Genomic DNA, 19,672 nt, shown 5'->3' on the forward strand with positions numbered 1-19,672 from the left:
ATTTGCTGTCGTAGTGTCCTTGGGCAAGACACCTTACCCACCTTGCCCCGTGTGTATGTGTTTGAATGTGTATGAATGTTGGTGGTGGTCGGAGGGGCCGTTAGGCGCGATATGGCAGCCACGCTTCCGTCAGTCTGCCCCAGGGCAGCTGTGGCTACAATGTAGTTTACCACCACTGGTGAGAATGTGTATGGATGAATAATGATCTCTGTAAAGCGCTCTGGGTGCCTAGAAGGGCGCTATATAAATCCAAGTCATTATTATTATTATTATCATTACTCATTATTAACATGGATTCAATTGTAAAGCAATCCTCAATAAATACTACTACAAATGATAACACCAGGTGAAGTAAAAGCATTTGACTGATACAACACTGTAGTGGACGCAGTATTAAAAAGCAACACAAGAGGTCTGTAAAAGTATTTTTTATACAAACAAGGCGTGTTTTTTGGGGGTTCAACCATCAATCAATCATACAAATCCAATGCCAACATGCAATCAATGTTGAATCAACGTATTATGTTTGTCGCAGACCAGGATTAAACATGGATTCAACATGGATTCAATGTTTCTGCCTAATCCTGTTTTTTTTTTCCTTTAACACTTAGAGGTAGCAGCAATAACTGGCCAGAAGCCTGTAAGCCAGTTTTCTCATCATTGTATGAATCTTTTTTTTTTTTCATAAATGTATATGAGGGGTATTGGGGGGGGGGGGGGGGCATCAGCTGCAGGTCTGAAATGAGAGAAACACAGGGAAACACAACGGGCACACAAGCCTTTGGAATCTGCAAGAGAGAAAAAAAAACAAACAGAAACAGGGACAGGCAGAGACACAAACAGAAACCATTCCAGGTCTCTAAAACTAAATCAAGACTAGGCTACTGCAATTATCTGTCCCGGTTACAACCCGGCTCGCAGGGGAAAGGGAAGCAACACAAAACCCAGTTGGTATAAGGTAAGGTAGTTTATTGTTGACAAAAATGCCGGAATACCGGTTAACAAAAGAAAACAAACCAAGGAAGAGGGCCGGTGGGTGCTGTTTAAATCAAAAACCAAATATAACCAAAAGAGGACTCTTTAAGAGCTAAATGGCTACAACCAAACTAACTCAAAACAAAAAGGGAAAACAAAGGCTGTCTACACTTACTACAGAACCAAAATACAACAAAACAGCACCCCTGCACCTAGAGTTTCTAACATAAAGTCACCATCAAAAATCAGTCACAAGGTTAAACACAAAACTAAATCCCTGGCCACACTTCAAGGGTTTAACAAACAAAAAACACAACAGCAAAGGACCACACAGTAGCTCCTAGGCAAAGTTTAGCTTTAGCACAAAGTTCTGCACAACACACAGAGGCGAGCTGTCCCACAATCAGCCGCCCAGACTGACAGCCTGGCAGGAGCTTTTCAGGTGTTCACTTCCTGATTGGACGGCTGGGATTGGCCAGCCCCAGACACGCCGCACCAATCAGGGACCCAGGTGATCGGAGGGATGGACTGCCAGGAGCCGGGAGGCCGCACCAATCAGGCCAACGAGGGAGGAGCTTTGCAGCTTGGCAGAGGCAGGGGGAGGAAACAAATTAAAACACAACAAAAAAAGGCAGCGGCCGTAACAGTCCCCCAAAACTGTGGGGTGAGTATGTAGGTGAGTGAGCAGGTGTGTATGTCTGTGTAACTCTGTGTGTGCAAAGTGAAAACAAGGTTTTACCTGAACTGCAACTACAGTGGAGGAGGGAGGACACAACCACGCCACCCGAGAGACCAGAAGTCGACAAGGAGGAAACCCGAACCCAGGCCACCAGCAGACCCATGGAGAACCAGAAGAGGGCGGAAGGAAACCTCCCGGCCAGCAAGCCCTGCCCCCTCCCAGCAGGTGACAGAGGGAAGCCCCGGGCGGAGCCCCCATGACCACGGGAGGAGGCAGCCAGGAAACCCACAGTGATGTACCAGGACCCAGCCGAGCACCAGCCACCCGGCATAGCCGATCACGGGGCCAAGAGGTCCACACCCTCCAACCCCCACCCGGCGAGAGGCCAGCCTGCCTGGCGAGACGGGGCAACCCCGACCAGACAACGCCGGCGGGCCGGCACCCGCCCCAATGGAACCAGGAATTCCACAGCCAAAGGCGTGCCCAACTGCAAGGGCAGCAGGGGGAAGCGGAGGCGGGTACGGAGCGCAAGAACCCCCCAACAAGGAGCTACCCAGACAAGCCCAACAGCAAAGAGCACCAAACCCAGGTAAGACAACAGACACTAATTCACACTAACACTTACATACTAACATACACTCACTGTGCTGGGTCGCAGGAGGAACGAGGCTCAAACAAGTGTTAAAATCAAGCACACACAAAATTTCCAACGCAAAATTAATTGCTTAGTTGTCTCCAAAGCTGAAGGGTGCAATGCATGCTTTTGCACCCTCGTAGACCCGGGCCTGCGCGTACCACACGCCGTATGCACGGCGTCGTTTTGACGCAGAACCATAAGAGCCTAACTCAAGGTGAACATACTCAGAGTTGATTGAACTAACTTGTATCCGCTGTTCTGGAACCAAATACTCTGAGTTTCCTATCTCAGGGTAAGGGCCAATCCCAATACACCCCCTACTTTCTACCACTAGCCCTAACTCACTACCCAAAAATACTGCCCTAAAAATCAAGCCACAAATTTTAGGGCCCTTGTAATCTTCCCAGGTTCCTGTCCCAATACACCCACTACCCCTACTTTTCAGCACCACCCCTAAATTTTGCTTGCTACGTCACTGCGTGGTTTACGTTCGGGTACGTAAGCGACTGCGTAGTTACGTTTGCACAAACGTCACATCATATCAGGAAGCCCAGAGCTAAAAGCTGTTTTAATTTCAGCTGTAGCGCTGTTAATATGCCACTTTATTAGCTGTCCCATTCCTAAAATCGTTAAGTGCGCGAGGGCTCCCGGCAGACATTTTGAGCCCTTACTGCTCCCTTCCCGCATCTCCGCAGACTTTTGGAAAGGGAATTACTCACCTGCAAGTATAAATACATATCCCACTGGTGATTTAAATTCAGAAACTGTTGTCCTGTGAGGATTATTCAACGGCCCTATTATTTCCTTTACAAACAGGGAGCTAAAATGTTGTTTTCTTCATCATTTTTTTATTCATAATTTGAGGTTCAATTTCATTTGTTTTCATTTTATATTAGACAAATCCTCAGTTGACCTGCTGGTGTTGAATAAACAAGACTTGCTTTTCTTTAATCTGAGTACAGTGTTTGAATTAAGATTCCATTTGTTAACAGAAATGCATACATGTAAATACTAGCAAGATAGTTTTAGATCCAACACAAACAAGTCAGGCAGTAATTAGTTATTCATTTATTTATGACCACAAAATTTAAACAATTTCAGCAAGTTGAACAAAAACGTTGCAGTAAATAGTAATAATATAACTGTAATATTTAGCTCAGGTTACCATCAATTTATACGCTCTCTTACAAAAATGAAATGACATCATGCTGAAAAATGGAAAGTAATATTAATTGGTCATAACACAGCTGGAATATTTAACTCAGGATACCATCAGTTTACACGCGCTTACAAAAATGAAATTACTCGGTGATTGAGCCTGGCATACTGGATGCGCTGGTATGGGTAGATTGAAAGAAAGACAATGTTAACAAGGAACTAGACAATTTCCTCGCAGAAATTTCGAGAGTGCCACGTGGGCTGCTGCACATTTGTGTACATTATTGCATTTTGCAAGCAATAAAGGTGAAGGACTCACATATCGGCCAATCAGAAGAAGGGCGGGGCTAATTTGCACCAATGAAGGTCAAGGACTCAATACAGAGTCCAATGACACCACCCATGACTCTGTACGTCAAACCATTCAAAAGATATTGGACTATAACATATCGGCCAATCAGAAGAAGGGGCGGGGCTAATTTGCACCAATGAACGTCAAGGACACGAAACTGAGTCCAATGACACCACCCATGACTCTCTATGTCAAACCATTCAAAAGATATTGGACTATAACATATCGGCCAATCAGAAGAAGGGGCGGGGCTAATTTGCATAAATGAAGGTCAAGGACTCAATACCGAGTCCAATGACACCACCCATGACTCTCTATGTCAAACCATTCAAAAGTTATTTGAAGATCACATATCGGCCAATCAGAAGAAGGGGCGGGGCTAATTTGCATAAATGAAGGTCAAGGACTCAATACCGAGTCCAATGACACCACCCATGACTCTCTATGTCAAACCATTCAAAAGATATTGGACTATAACATATCGGCCAATCAGAAGAAGGGGCGGGGCTAATTTGTATATATAATATACAAATGTAAATATTTATATGTATAATAATAATAATATACATATATATCCCATGAACCTGTTCCCAGCAGGACTGGGGATCATCTAAGGTCAAAAGGTCAGGGTTCAGATTTCTCCATTTTCCAGGTTATAGTATATGAAGTCTGTACTGACTGGGTCATGTGACCAGTTCTGGGTCAGTCTAATCAGTCAACAGCTGAGCTCTTGTTGCTAGGGGCAACAACAACCTCGAAATGAGGAAGGTTCCGGACTGGCTGTGAGAAAACCCCAGCTTTCCTCAAATAACTCTGATTTGTGAGAAAACCATAGCTCCTAGCAGAAAAACAAAGACATCGTGAGAGCGACAGAACCCAGCAGATTCTGACATACTTAATTTTATTCAGATATTCCTTAAAATGTGTTAGTAACGGCAGTTCGAAAACAAAAATGAGATTTTTTTGAAGAAAACTTTTTTTTACATTGCAGTCAATGGAGACAGAGGCAGGAATTTGCGTGGCTGTTAGCCCCGCCGTTTAAATTTTGTTCATACCACGCCTGTCAAAGTCACATTTTATGAATCCCAACACCTATGTCTACATTTTGACCAAAAATTATTTGTCCAGCTTTTACGGTTCGGCCTTGAGCTCGAGTTACAAATAAAAAACATGGTCATTTTTTGACTGTTCACTCACTCTAAACAATTAGAACTTCACTCTAGATTTGACAAAAAAGTGATTTCCAGTCCTCGCTTGAGCACTCATATCTTGAAAAGTGTACATTTTAGGAAAAAACAGCTTCAGGTTTGGAGAGAGAAGAGAAGTTTTCCTTCGTTTTGAAGTTTGAATGACAGTTCTACGTGCAAGTATGAGAAAGATACGTGACTCAGAAAAAAGGTGAATTTTGTCTTTTTTCTCCCATCCGCTTTGAATGGCGCCATAGAAATACATGGGGAAATGAGTTCCCCATTAGTTTGGAAATTTGGAAATGTTTTTGCACTTTGTGCAAAAACTATTTGTGCAATCACTCTGAAAATCCACAGGACTGTAGTTAAATTCAGGGCCTACAACTTTCTAAATCGGTTCAGAATTGTTCGAGTAACGGTGTGCGAGTGGTGATGCCCCAAATTTCTCCCAATGCATTCCGGATGGCGCTAAAAGCGCACATTTGTGCACGTTGCGCAAAAACGTGCACGCCAATCGCTAATAAAAGTCATAGCACACGATTCCCGCTTAATACGCACGTTTCTACGTTTTTACTTTTTGCGTTTTCTCAAAGCTGTAGGAGGAGTAGCGAACCGAAATCTGTCCGGAAAATGAATAATAATAAACCCGCAGGATAACATTAGTGCCTCTGGCTTCGCCAGAGGCATTCCTCCTCCTTGCTATTGCATAGCTTTGGAGGAGGAGTGCCTCTTGCTGCAGCCGTGGCACTAAATACATATTGTACTGTGCGCATGTTTAAATTGTGTTCTTTGTTGAATTTTATGCTCCTTTATATAGGCTACCACTTTGTTTTCAAACATCCGTAGGATGATCATTCCCAAACGTATAATACCAGTACGTAACATTTTGATCTGACGTGTTTCCGGTTTCTGCTAAGTGCTGTCCCATTCTTATTTATACCATTTGGAGTCCTCACACCCTCGCACACTTGATCACGTGACGCTGACGTCACTGAAAGTCTGTGAGGGCTCAGGGCTTGAGGGTTTAGGGTGGAGTTTGGGATTGGGGGCTATTTATACCATTTGGAGCCCTCACACCCTCTCACACTTGATCACGTGACGCTGACGTCACTGAAAATATGTGAGGTTTCAGGGTTTGAGGGTTTAGGGTGGAGATTGGGATTCAGCATGCTATTTGGCGGGCTGGTATTACGGTCTAAGGGGTCCTTCTCTGAACACGTGCTCCACGTAACATTACAACACAGTGACAGAAAACTATAACAGATGAAAAGCTGCTGCTATTCATTTATGCTGTTGAGAATTCTGCACTCAAGGTTAAGCCAAATGTATTTTAATTTTCTTATTGATTGTGAGTTTGACTGGTTGTCATTCAACTTTTGAACCTAGTAGGTAAACTACCTCCTTTTGAAGTGAAATGTACTTATTTTTGTTATTGCACTATGCTGCACTTTTTGTTTTAGTTTACAATTTCATGTTTCTACATTTTGTGGCACCAGTTTGTGGCATCAGCATAAGCTTTGTTTTGATCCAATGATGCAGTCAGTGAAAAAAAAATATATAACCATGTTGGAGAGAATGGACAATACATTTTTTTACTTAATTTACTTTACTTTTTTTTACTTTACTTTTTTACTTAATTCATTGCCAAAAAAAAGTGATCGGATCGGGAAAAATCGGGATCGGCAGAAACTCAAACTCAAGTGATCGGGAGCTAAAAAATTCTGATCGGGACGACCCTAATAACAATTAAATATATAAGTTATACAAAAGCCAAAAAGACAGATCGTATAATAGTAAAGTGATAATTGCAATATATAATTGACTCAGAATGCTATAGTTATATAATAGTAGTATAATGTAATGTGATAAATGTTTTCTGTACCCCACAATATCTGTTATGAAAATATTGCACAAGGTTATCGCAGTGTTGCACTATTTGGATGAAATCTGCTTTGTTTAGGTCGTCACGTCCCGGTCCTCCACCCCTGGCTCCGATCCCTCATCAGTGCTGGCTCCGGGACTCTCCTGTGTTTCCATGGAGATGCTCTCTGACCCTGACCTCTTCCTCATCTTCATCATCAGCACCAGCAGCAGGATGACGACAACCAGCAGAACGACGGGAGCGGAGATGACGTGGACTCTGAATGAGTGGAAAGACTCCACCCTCCAGCTCACGTCCAGCCGGTTGTCCAGACTCAGGTGAGACGCTGCACAGGTGTACTTGTGCTTCCTCTGCAGCTCCTCTTCATCCACCATCAGCGTCTTCCTCAGCTGGTAGAGACCGTTGCCGTTGGGCAGCACCGAGCCAACGGTCATTTGGTCCTCGTCCACGGGTTCACCGTCCCGCAGCAGCGTCAGGTTGATGTGGCGAGGGTAGAAGTCTGTGGCCAGACAGGTGATCTGGGCCCCGCCCCCCCCCGGCTGTGATAGGAGGCGTAGTCGAGGTCGAACACGACGCATCACCAGGTGCTTGTTGCTCTCCAGCAGGCGTCGCAGAATCTGGACGCAGAAGGGCAGGTAGACCTCTGAGAAGAACATCTGCATCTGACTCTGCTTCATGGTGTCCAACTGGAAATCCCAACCGTCACCACCGCCGTACAGGAAGTGAGTCGTGTTGTAAAGGATGCTGTCGGCATCATGACCATTTGCTCCATCCCTGAACGTGATGAAATCATGCTGACCGTCTTCTTGGACCTCACAAGCCACCATCCTCTGTTGAACGTAGACGCCTGGAGAGGTCAGGTTCAGCTGTTTTTTGACTATGCCCAACCTCCTCTTCATCTCCATTATACTCTGCAGCACCACACCCAAGGCTACCTGTCCCAGGTCAAGCTCCTCCCCTCTCTCACCTCCAGCACCAACCTTCATCACTCTGTTGGTCTCTGAGTCATAGTACCCCACCTGGACGTCATCCAGCATCAGAACCCCGGAGAACTCTGGGAACTGGGTTGGTCCTGAAATGTAGGTGGCCAACATCCACATCGAGTGCTTTCCAAAGCCTAAAACATTCAGAGAATTATGGGTAAGACACAGCATGAAGATCAACGTGATCATCAGATCAATTCAATTCAATTAAACTCAATTCATTAAAATTTTATTTATATAGCACCTATTACAACAAAAGTTATCTCTAGGATCTTTCCAGAGACCGAGAACATGACCCCCATCATTATTACATAAACATAAACATAGACAATAGCAGGTAAAAAAACCTTAAGCCAAACAGTGGCAAGAAAAACTCCCATTTAGGAGGGAAGAAACCTGGACCAGGACCAGGATCATGGGGCCAGTACACTACCACTAACAGAACTGGTACCAGCAGGGGGCCGGTACACTAACACTAACAGAACTGGTACCAGCAGGGGGCCGGTACACTAACACTAACAGAACTGGTACCAGCAGGGGGCCGGTACACTACCACTAACAGAACTGGCACTAGCAGAGGGCCGATACACTACCACTAACAGAACTGGTACCAGCAGGGGGCCGGTACACTACCACTAACAGAACTGGCACTAGCAGAGGGCCGATACACTACCACTAACAGAACTGGTACCAGCAGGGGGCCGGTACTCTACCACTAACAGAACTGGTACAGGCAGGGGGCCGGTACACTACCACTAACAGAACTGGTACCAGCAGGGGGCCGGTACACTACCACTAACAGAACTGGTACAGGCAGGGGGCCGATACACTACCACTAACAGAACTGGTACAGGCAGGGGGCCGGTACACTACACTAATAGAACTGGTACGGGCAGGGGGCCGGTACACTACCACTAACAAAACTGGCACCAGCAGGATACCGGTACACTACCACTAACAAAACCGGCTTCTCTGATTGCCAGTTCGGGAGTTTTAGACCAAGTGTGAGGCTTTCAAATAAATTATAATCGCATTTAGGTTTACATTGTGTTTGAAGACTGGAGTTATAAATTGGTTACGACTCCTCTGTCTCGGCCCGTGCTTTGAGGAACATGATGATTTAAGTAACCGGGCGGAGTCGATTCATTTAAACTAACATACTCTTCAGGCCCAGACTGGCCATAGGGAGAACTAGAAGTATTCCCGATCCCCCGGTCTAGGATGTGCCTGCTGGCCTGCTGGCCTGCCGCCTGCGGCCCTCCCTCTCTCTTTTTTTTTTACAGGCTGCTGGTGAGCCGGCTATCTGACTTTTTTTCCAAGTCAGAGAGTCAGGCCAGCCCAATCAGAGGCCACTCAGGCCAGGAGCATGTGAGGAGGGCAAGATGATTGGTTTGTTTCGATTAACACCCGCCCCAACAGTCTGTATTAACCAAACATACAGCGTGTGTGTGTGTGTGTGTGTGTGTGTGTGGCGACGGGACCCGGAGAGGAGACGAGTCCAGATGAGGCACATCTTGTAATATTATAATATAATAATATACTAATGTAATATTAAGACTTTATTCTCATAATATTACAACTTTATTCTCATATTATTATGACTTTATTCTGGTCATTTCGAATGATTTTTGTCTTAGTTTGGCCTTAATACTCCGTCGTACGACTGACTCCTGGCCTGAAAAAGTTTCCCAGTTCGGCCCTGAAACTCTTCCTCCTGCAGCTGTTTCTGTTAAACAGAAAAATATCATTCCTGCCCTCTGTAATTAGATTGTTTACTAATAAAGACTTGGATCTTAATGATCATATATTTAGTAATTGGCATCTAATTTTCAGATCAGAAGTTGAAGAAAGTCAGGTGTGTTGTGAATAATCCTCCTTTGGTTTTCTAAAAAAAAAAAAGGTAAAGAAACAAAGAAAAACAGCTGTTTCCAGCAGTATTTGTTACCTGAACTCGTCACCAGGTGGAGGAGCAGAAACCCCGACATCAGCTGGAAAACAAACATATTTATAATACTGCTGGTAAAAACCCGATCGTCTGTTTCTGAGTTCTTAGTTCCTCTTTTAGAGGTGAAAGAAAAGTCAGATAAAAAAAGAGATTTCCTGTCAGAGCACAGTGTCCCCGCCCTGAACCCTCAGCGCAACACAAGCTTCACAAAAGCGGAAAACATATTGAGACAGCATTTCCCGTTTTATTATGGGTTATTGGATAAGAAATGTAACAACAAGTTTATAAGTGCTGTCTTTAAGTCGAGATCGTTTAACGACTATCACAGAGGTTTATATTCTGACACTTCACAGTCTTTAAGTTTGTCTACATTAGAAAAAGCCCACTCAAATTGTATCAAATGGCCCATTCCCCCCAAAGTCAAGGAAACTCATTTTAAATTGATTAATAAAATGTATCCAACCGCTGAATTCTTGAGACATAGGTTTAAATTTGAAGTTGACCCCTGTGTTTTTTGTAATGAATCGGAAGAATCACTTGATCACATGTTTTTATTGTGTCCTGTCTCAAAATTTTTTTGGCATGAAGTAAGAAATTGGCTATCTTTAAAAATGAATGACATTCCAAATTTAGAAATCGTTAACATTATTTTTTATATAAATACTATTGACAAATCAGTGTCTTCTTGGTTAATGTCACTCTCTTACTGGCTAAATACCACATACATTGTTGTAAGTGGAGAAAAATGAAGCCCTCTTTCCATTTTTTTATAAATGATTTCAAAAGTTTTTTGTTTCTTTAAAAAAATATTAAGTCAAATAATTCTGCAAAAAATATCTTTTATTTTAAGTCTCTTTCTGAAATGTCGATGTTATTTGCTTTAAAATGCCTTATTGTTCCTTTGTATTGACTTGTCTATCTTAGATTTGTTTATATGTCTCTTGTTCAAAAACCTCTAAGATGTTCTTTTTTCTTATTATATTTCCTCTACTAGCAGTTTTGTATAAAGTGTGTTTTTCTTGTTTAAAAAGTTATTAAATAAAAAAAAAAAAAAAGCGGAAAACCTGAGTTTCCTGAGAGGAGGAGGATAGGCGTCTGAAAGTTTAACAAGTAAAACACTGAAGTAAGATCAAGTTTATAAATGTCGCTTTTGCTGTTATAAATGAAATATCGTTCACTGTTGTGTTTATGTGAAGAATAAAAGTGGAAACGGCGTTCGTTTATCAAAACTAACGTTCAACAGCCTGAATTATGGTTCTGCGTTGGTGTAACGCGGAACCATAAATCAGCCTTAATTTAGCCATCATGGAGAACTTTAATCTTTTATAATAATATTTATATATAATTAACCTGATCGGACTAAATACCTTTTCTAAATGTCTAATATTGTAGAATAATGCTGGAAGTTCAGGCTTCAGTAGTTCTAAACAAACAGACTAATGTAAAACTTTTATTAGTAATATTAATAAACAAAGAATGTAGAAATATTTGTTTAAATTAGTTAAATACAGAAGATGAATATTATTTTATTTATTTATTTTACTCAGGAAGAAAAACCTAAAACTTTGACCAGTTCATGTTCTGTCTGTTTTGATGAATAAATCTTTATCCTGTTATGAGACAGAAATGTTCCGATTTTAATGCATTTTCAAAATAAAGGTATATTTTGGTAATTTGGTTAAATATTGTGTTTTTCTGCGTTGTACTATAAATCATTCTAAAGGAACCCATCTAAGTATAAAACCCCACACTTTCAGTTGATCATGAATAAATGCAGAATAATAACAGATTTAGACAAAACAGAGACTCCTTCAAAATAAAAGTAAATCCAGTCTTTTCTTTGAGCGTTACAAAGTTTTCCAGAATGAGTGTGTTTGAGCCGCTGAACTTCATCTGAACACTGAAGCAATGGAGAGAAAATGAACCATAAACAGGTTTATGTTTCTTTATTAATCAATAATAATCATAATTCTTAATGAATTAATTCATCAAGAATAACATTTAGACGAGTATAAGCATCTTACAAATTCAATACAATTTTATTACTACGGAACATCGCCAGAATCCGCCCATCTCTCACCGTCCTCTCACCAGGCCAACGTTCCGGGGGCCGTCCTGGGGACTGGGCCGACCGGCGAGACAGCTCCGGGGGACGTCCCCGAGGCCTGGGTCTTGACGCGGGGCCTGGACGGCTTGGTGTGGGGCTTGGCTGGCGTGACGGGGACTCTGGGCGTGACAGGGTGTTTTGGGAGAAAACTCAATTAGGTTCTAGGAGTGGTCGGCTGTACCAAAATGAATCACACACACACCTCGCCTTTGCTATAAGATATGAATACATCTATTAGCAAAAAGCAAGCATTTACATAGAAGACATCCACAAAACTACCAGTTTGCTAGGATAATTTGCCAAGTTATCCCCCGCAAATAGCAGTACACACAAAACCACCAGTTTTCTAGGATAATTTGTCGAGTTATCCCCCGCAAATGGCAGAGCCCACAAAATTACTCGTTTGCTAGGATAAAGTGTCAAGTTATCCCCAGCAAATGGCAGAGCAATATTCCTCACACACAACTAGAAAGGGTTTTTTAAGGCCTCATACTCTTACCTCGACACTGGACTGTAGAGCCGGGGACAGTCCGGATAGAGTAAGCCAAGGAAAAAAAACGCGCCGGGCGTCCTGCACTGACCCACGGCAGACTCTAAATCCGAACTTCCGGCTACCGCGTCTTTATACCTTTCCCTCAGCACCTTGCAGAGGGGGGGGGGGGGGGGAGGCCTATTCGCCCCCCCGTCCGCAAGCTCTCAAAATAAGTTTCGGCTCACACGGGACCAAAATCCCGTACGAACCAGGCTCTTTCTCACAGAACTCATACTTTTCTTTATTTAAATCTTGAAATACAATGAAAAATTAAGATCGAAGGCAACATAAAAATACAGAGATTCCAGCACCAAATTGAAAATAAATAAACAAATGAATATATATAAAGGACAAGACAGTTTAATGTAAATTAAAAAGATAAATAAAAATAAAAACAGCATAATGTGCGAGAGTAAGTTTCATGTTAACAAATTCAGCGATTTACAGATGCCGATGGTTCTTTTGTGCCTTTGTGTTTTTTGATGAGCAGATCGTCCTCATATATTGTTCAAGTTCTTTTTTGAGTATAAAGAGTTCAGGCTTTCTGTGGATGAATTTGCACTAATCTATGTGAAACTTTACTAAAAATAAAGACAGATTTATAAAAAAGAAAGCGTCCTTATCTGTGTTATTGAAAATTATGATAACCAAAAATAACATTCTTATAATAAAGATGAAAATCAGAAAAGACAGAATCAGCAATAATATACTCCAGAATTTATAAGTGAATTCACACGACCAGAATAAGTGAGAATATCGGTGCGTCCGAAATGCCATACTAAACAGTGTATACTAAAAAGTATACTTAAATTCAGCACACTTTTGAATAAATATCTGTAGTGTGCATTAATTTGGACGTACTATCAAGAGCACACACGACACTTCCTGCCGTAGGGAGGGGGGGGAGTTGTTACCATGGTAACCTGTCACAGCAGCAGTAGCAGCTCCGCTCTTTCCCGTTTATTCTGGCGGAAACAAGATGACATTATATAATATTATTAAATACGAATATTATAATATTAATATTATATAATAATATTATTATACTTAATATTATATTTATGACATATATACGTATCACTTAGCAACCAAACACCGCTGTATTGCATTGTGGGAAGTTTCTGTTCGGCTAGTAGTCCATCAATCCACACTAAAAAAATTCTCCAGAATGAGTATGGATATAGTACATACTATTGAGTATGGATAGTACATACTACTGAGTACGTTGTAATGTTTCGGACGCACTAAAAAATCTCGCATACTCATTTTGCATACTCATTAGGGTGGAAGTATGTGATTTCGGACGCAGCCTCTGTCTCAGGCTGCCTTTGGCAAGAAGAACAATTAACATCTATATCATTCTAAAATTTTGATAAATATTGTTTTGCAGGGTAGAATCTGTGTATCAATATAAAAGAGATCTCTTTGACTTTATTTGTTAGAAAAAATCTTTGTGGTAACGACCAAACTTTTGTCCACTCAATATCTGTTTACTGGCTATCAATAATTTGAGCCAGTAAACTGTGGCTGGTGGGATGGAAGTTAAACCAACGTGGCTCTTACTTTGGCATTCGGAAGCTTAGCAGTCTTTCAGTCCAGATCTGATGCTCACAACCTCTGGAACCGTGTCTTCAGGATTCAGGTGTCTGCTCCGGGACTCTCCTGTGTTTCCATGGAGACGCCCTCTGACCCTGACCTCTTCCTCTTCCTCATCTTCATCATCAGCACCAGGACGACGGGAGCAGAGATGACGGACACACACACACACACACACACACACACACACACACACACACACACACACACACACACACACACACACACACACACACACACACACACACACACACACACACACACACACACACACACACACACACACGTATATAATCTGAAGTTTGTGTTTAATGTTTAGTTAGTTGTAGTTTATGTGTAGTTTAGCATCAGAACGTTTCCCAAGTGTTGTTTCACCATCTTTTAACACTTGTGTAAATACATTCTGATTGATTTGAATGAAAGAAGTGTTATGTGTTTATTTTATACATATTTGTTACATTTGCTGGTTGCAAAGGCCTGAGCTCAGACTCCTTCACTGTTACTCTATAGCGCCCCCCCTGGCACGAGGCTGGAAGTATAGAATAACAGCTACTTTCAGACTGATTTTGCTGTTTAGTTATTATTTCCTGATGAGTCAGGTGGTGCCTCGTCTTGATTCATTCATTTTGATAATTAATTTCATCTTTATTAATTATTTATAACTATCATGAGACAATCATTATTATACCACGTGTAGTGGCACTCTGTTCACTCTTATTTGTACCACCTTTTGAGTCAGTCCATAAAAACACTATTTTGGACGCGAGCGATGAGACATGACAACTTTCCTTGGCTTTTAAAGGTTTACTTTAAAAGATTAAAGTAAATTACAAGTCCAACGCCCGGTCAAAAGACTGTAGTTGCTTCCAGATTTCAGACTCAAACTGAAAGTGAAACTTAACTTCTCCTTACATCAAACCACAGTCACAAAATTAAAGTTACATCACGACCTAAAATACAAAACATAGAAAATACTTTATCATGTATCTACACATTGCTAAATTATGAATTTTAGTCGAATGTACACCTTATGAACTATAATGAAATTATCAATTTTTAACTGTTTTAACTAAATTATTAATCATTACCTATCAGGCCCTTACTGGCCCTTACACCACGGTCTGTGTGAATACTCCATTCTGATTGGCTGGCAGGTGTAGGTTATAACTTATAATCTACACCTAGAAAACAAGTTCTGTCAAATTGCCTGATAACTTTAATATCATTGCGCTGGATCAACTGCGAGGTGGTAACCGCGGCAACGGAGATTCAGAGAAGAAGAGCCGGCTACCGCAGGACGGAGACATGAGGGATTTTGTAATTTCTTTTAATTTATTTGGTGAATTTAACAATTTTGATGACTGGGATGCAGAAGAGGAGAGAAAATAAATAGTTGAGCGGAGCTGAGCGGACTAGAATATCTCCCGTTACCAAGGAAACTGAATTGTGGCTTGTTAAAAAACTTTGTAACTTACCAGGTTCCAACGGCTGCAGACGAGAGATTAAATAGTCTCTCAGCTGTGGCTTGTTATAAAACCAATGATTTCAACTGAAAACACATTAAAACATGAATAACTGATTTAATATTTATGTTTTTTGGTAAGTGACCGTGGTATAAGCCATACTTCGCGGGAGCGTGAACCGTCCTCTGCTTCGCTTTGGACGGTTCACGCCCCTGCGTCGTCCATATATTTCTTATTTCTTGCAGCATGTTCAGGTGTTTACAACCCTGATGCTCTCGTAGTCTTCATTGCTGTTTTTGAGAGACTCTGTGGATCAAGTCCAGGTGTTTCTTGGCATCACGCTCAGTTGCACAAGTCTTCAGGTGCTACTTTCTGAACCAGATTTCAGCTGGGTTTGAATATTCCTCTGTATGTGTCGTATGAACAAAACATATATTGCAAACATTATAAACCCTGGATCCAGGGAAGTTGGAATGTTGTGTAAAATGTCAATAAAAACAGAAAACAATGAATCTTTTTCAACCTGGATTCAATTAAATTCACTGCAAAGACAAGAGATGATGTTCAAACTGATGAACTTGATTGATTTATGGCAAATTTTCCCTAATTTTTAATTTGATGCCAGTAGCACCTTCCAGATTGGTTGAGACAGGAGCACTAGGGGACTGGGAATGTTGGGAAATGCTAAAAAACAGGTTTTTGAAACGCTCCACAGGTGAGCAGGTTGACTGAAACCAGGTGAGGTCATGAGGTCATGACTGTAACCAGGTCAGGTCATGATGGAACCAGGTGAATCATTACTGGAACCAGGTGAGGTCATGACTGGAACCAGGTGAGGTCATGATGGAACCAGGTGAGGTCATGACTGGAACCAGGTGAGGTCATGATGGAACCAGGTGAGGTCATGATGGAACCAGGTGAGGTCATGATGGAACCAGGTGAGGTCATGACTGGAACCAGGTGAGGTCATGACTGGAACCAGGTGAGGTCATGACTGGAACCAGGTGAGATCATGACCGAAACCAGGTGTGGTCATGAGGTCATGACTGGAACCAAGTGAGGTCATGACTGGAACCAGGTGAGGTCATGACTGGAACCAGGTGAGGTCATGATGGAACCAGGTGAGGTCATGATGGAACCAGGTGAGGTCATGACTGGGACCAGGTGAGGTCATGATGGAACCAGGTGAGGTCATGATTGGTTATAAAAGGAGCATTACTGAATGAATCACTCGTTCACCAGGACTACGCGAGGGTCACCTTTTTGAGCGACTGTGGGGGCAAACGGTCCGACAGTGTAACAACATTTGTCAACGTACAAATTGGATCTCAATGAATCTGCTGGTCCAGATTCACTTGATCCTTATTTTCTAAAAATTGAGCATGCGCTGACTTATATTTATAATCTTTCTTTTAGCTGCAATGAAATCCCTAGGATCTGGAAAAGTGCATTTGTGTTTCATGGCAAAGATCTTTGAAAAATTTGCAAGTGAGCAGTTGAACGACTTTTTAGAAAACAATATTTTATCTAAACATCAATCTTATTTTCGTAAGAGGCACAGTACCAAGACAGCAGCAATCAAAGTTGTAAGTGACTTTATTGAGGCAATTGACAATAAAAAGTACCGTGCAGCGCTTTTTATCAACTTATCAAAAGCTTTTGATAAAGCAGATAATAGTGTCCTTGCAAAAAGTCTCTTAACGGTGGTTTCTGAACAAGTTGTAGTTTGGTTTTCCAACTACATGTCAGGAACAACAGAATCCGTCTAGGTTGTTGGATCTTCCTCTGCAGTTCTGCCAGCGCAGAAAGGAGTCCCACAAGGTTCAGACGACACAAAAGTCAAATATTTTTTAAATCAGTACTGTGTCGCTTTCATCCTAAACAAGATTCGTATCTGATGTTTCCGGATCTCATCTCATCCGTCTTTGGCGTCTCCGTTATGAGAGTAATCCTCACACATACATACACATAGCCACACATATACATACACATAGCCACACAGATATACTGTACACACACACACACACACACACACACACACACACACACACACACACACACACACACACACACACACACACACACACACACACACACACACACACACACACACACACACACACACACACACAGCCACTCAGACCTTCAGACATATACAGTGGGGAGAACAAGTATTTGATACACTGCTGATTTTGCAGGTTTTCCCACTTGAAAAGCATGTAGAAGTCTGTAATCTTTATCATAGGTACTCTTCAACTGTGAGTGATGGAATATAAAAAAAAATCCAGAAAATCACATTGTATGATTTTTAAGTAATTAATTTGCATTTTATTGCATGATATAAGTATTTGATACATCAGAAAAACAGAACTTAATATTTGGTACAGAAACCTTTGTCTGCAATTACAGAGATCAGACGTTTCCTGTAGTTCTTGACCAGGTTTGCACACACTGCAGCAGGGATTTTGGCCCACTCCTCCATACAGATCTTCTCCGGATCCTTCAGGTTTCGGGGCTGTCGCTGGGCAATACGGACTTTCAGCTCCCTCCAAAGATTTTCTATTGGGTTCAGGTCTGGAGACTGGCTAGGCCACTCCAGGACCTTGAAATGCTTCTTACGGAGCCACTCCTTAGTTACCCTGGCTGTGTGTTTCGGGTCGTTGTCATGCTGGAAGACCCAGCCACGACCCATCTTCAATGCTCTTACTGAGGGAAGGAGGTTGTTGGCCAAGATCTCGCGATACATGGCCCCATCCATCCTCCCCTCAATACGGTGCAGTCGTCCTGTCCCCTTTGCAGAAAAGCATCCCCAAAGAATGATGTTTCCACCTCCATGCTTCACGGTTGGGATGGTGTTCTTGGGGTTGTACTCATCCTTCTTCTTCCTCCAAACACGGCGAATGGAGTTTAGACCAAAAAGCTCTATTTTAGTCTCATCAGACCACATGACCTTCTCCCATTCCTCCTCTGGATCATCCAGATGGTCATTGGCAAACTTCAGACGGGCCTTGACATGCACTGGCTTGAGCAGGGGGACCTTGCGTGCGCTGCAGGATTTTAATCCATGACGGCGTAGTGTGTTACTAATGGTTTTCTTTGAGACTGTGGTCCCAGCTCTCTTCAAGTCATTGACCAGGTCCTGCCGTGTAGTTCTGGGCTGATCCCTCACCTTCCTCATGATCATTGATGCCCCACCAGGTGAGATTTTGCATAGAGCCCCAGACCGAGGGAGATTGACCGTCATCTTGAACTTCTTCCATTTTCTAATAATTGCGCCAACAGTTGTTGCCTTCTCACCAAGCTGCTTGCCTATTGTCCTGTAGCCCATCCCAGCCTTGTGCAGGTCTACAATTTTATCCCTGATGTCCTTACACAGCTCTCTGGTCTTGGCCATTGTGGAGAGGTTGGAGTTTGTTTGATTGAGTGTGTGGACAGGTGTCTTTTATACAGGTAATGAGTTCAAACAGGTGCAGTTAATACAGGTAATGAGTGGAGAACAGGAGGGCTTCTTATAGAAGAACTAACAGGTCTGTGAGAGCCGGAAGTCTTACTGGTTGACAGGTGATCAAATACTTATGTCATGCAATAAAATGCAAATTAATTACTTAAAAATCATACAATGTGATTTTCATTTTTTTTTTTTAGATTCTGTCACTCACAGTTGAAGAGTACCTATGATACAAATTACAGACTTCTACATGCTTTGCAAGTGGGAAAACCTGCAAAATCTGCAGTGTATCAAATACTTGTTCTCCCCACTGTACATATACACACGCACATAGCCACACAGACATATACATACACATACACACACACACATAGACATATACATCCGCTTGTTCACCTGCATGCTTGCTCTGTAGTTTTTGGGGTTAGTTAGTCGCGGTAGCTTGGCTCAGATTGTGGTTGGATCCCGAGACTTGGGACAGTTGCTGCTCGTGTTTTGGCCGGTTCCATGTCGGTTTCGTGTCTATTCTGTTTTCTTCTTTTTTTTTTTGGTTTTCGTTGCAGATTTCCAGTGTTCGACGTGTGCCTCCATGTATGTTCTTGCTTCCTGGTTTGGCAGTGGATGTCCCCCCCCAGCTTAGGTTTTTACCTGCATGGTATTAACCATTAATATGTGTGCAGACAAGGTAAAAAAGAAGAAAAAAAAAGAAAAAGAGATTAATGTCACAA

General features: G+C 42.1%; 1 protein-coding gene across 1 annotated transcript; it reads right to left on the minus strand.

The window, feature by feature from the left end:
• Positions 1-6,688: 6,688 nt before the first annotated feature.
• Positions 6,689-9,885, minus strand: LOC133440500 (hereditary hemochromatosis protein homolog). The gene is made up of 2 exons (XM_061717772.1): positions 9,799-9,885; positions 6,689-7,987 (listed from the first exon to the last, which is right to left on the minus strand). Exons 1-2 carry the CDS (start codon positions 9,854-9,856, stop codon positions 6,945-6,947), a joined length of 1,101 nt encoding a protein of 366 aa, XP_061573756.1. The 5' UTR covers positions 9,857-9,885; the 3' UTR covers positions 6,689-6,944.
• Between the last annotated feature and the right edge of the window lie 9,787 nt (positions 9,886-19,672).

The sequence above is a fragment of the Cololabis saira genome, chromosome 3 (genome assembly GCF_033807715.1).
Source record: "Cololabis saira isolate AMF1-May2022 chromosome 3, fColSai1.1, whole genome shotgun sequence".
NCBI classification, from domain to species: Eukaryota; Metazoa; Chordata; class Actinopteri; order Beloniformes; family Belonidae; genus Cololabis; species Cololabis saira.

Coding starts and splice junctions, on each gene's coding strand:
- LOC133440500 (XM_061717772.1), bottom strand. CDS start 9,856: ATGTTTGTTTTCCAGCTGATGTCGGGGTTTCTGCTCCTCCACCTGGTG. Junction 7,988..9,798: donor CCACCTGGTGACGAGTTCAG/GTAACAAATACT, acceptor TGAATGTTTTAG/GCTTTGGAAAGCACTCGATG.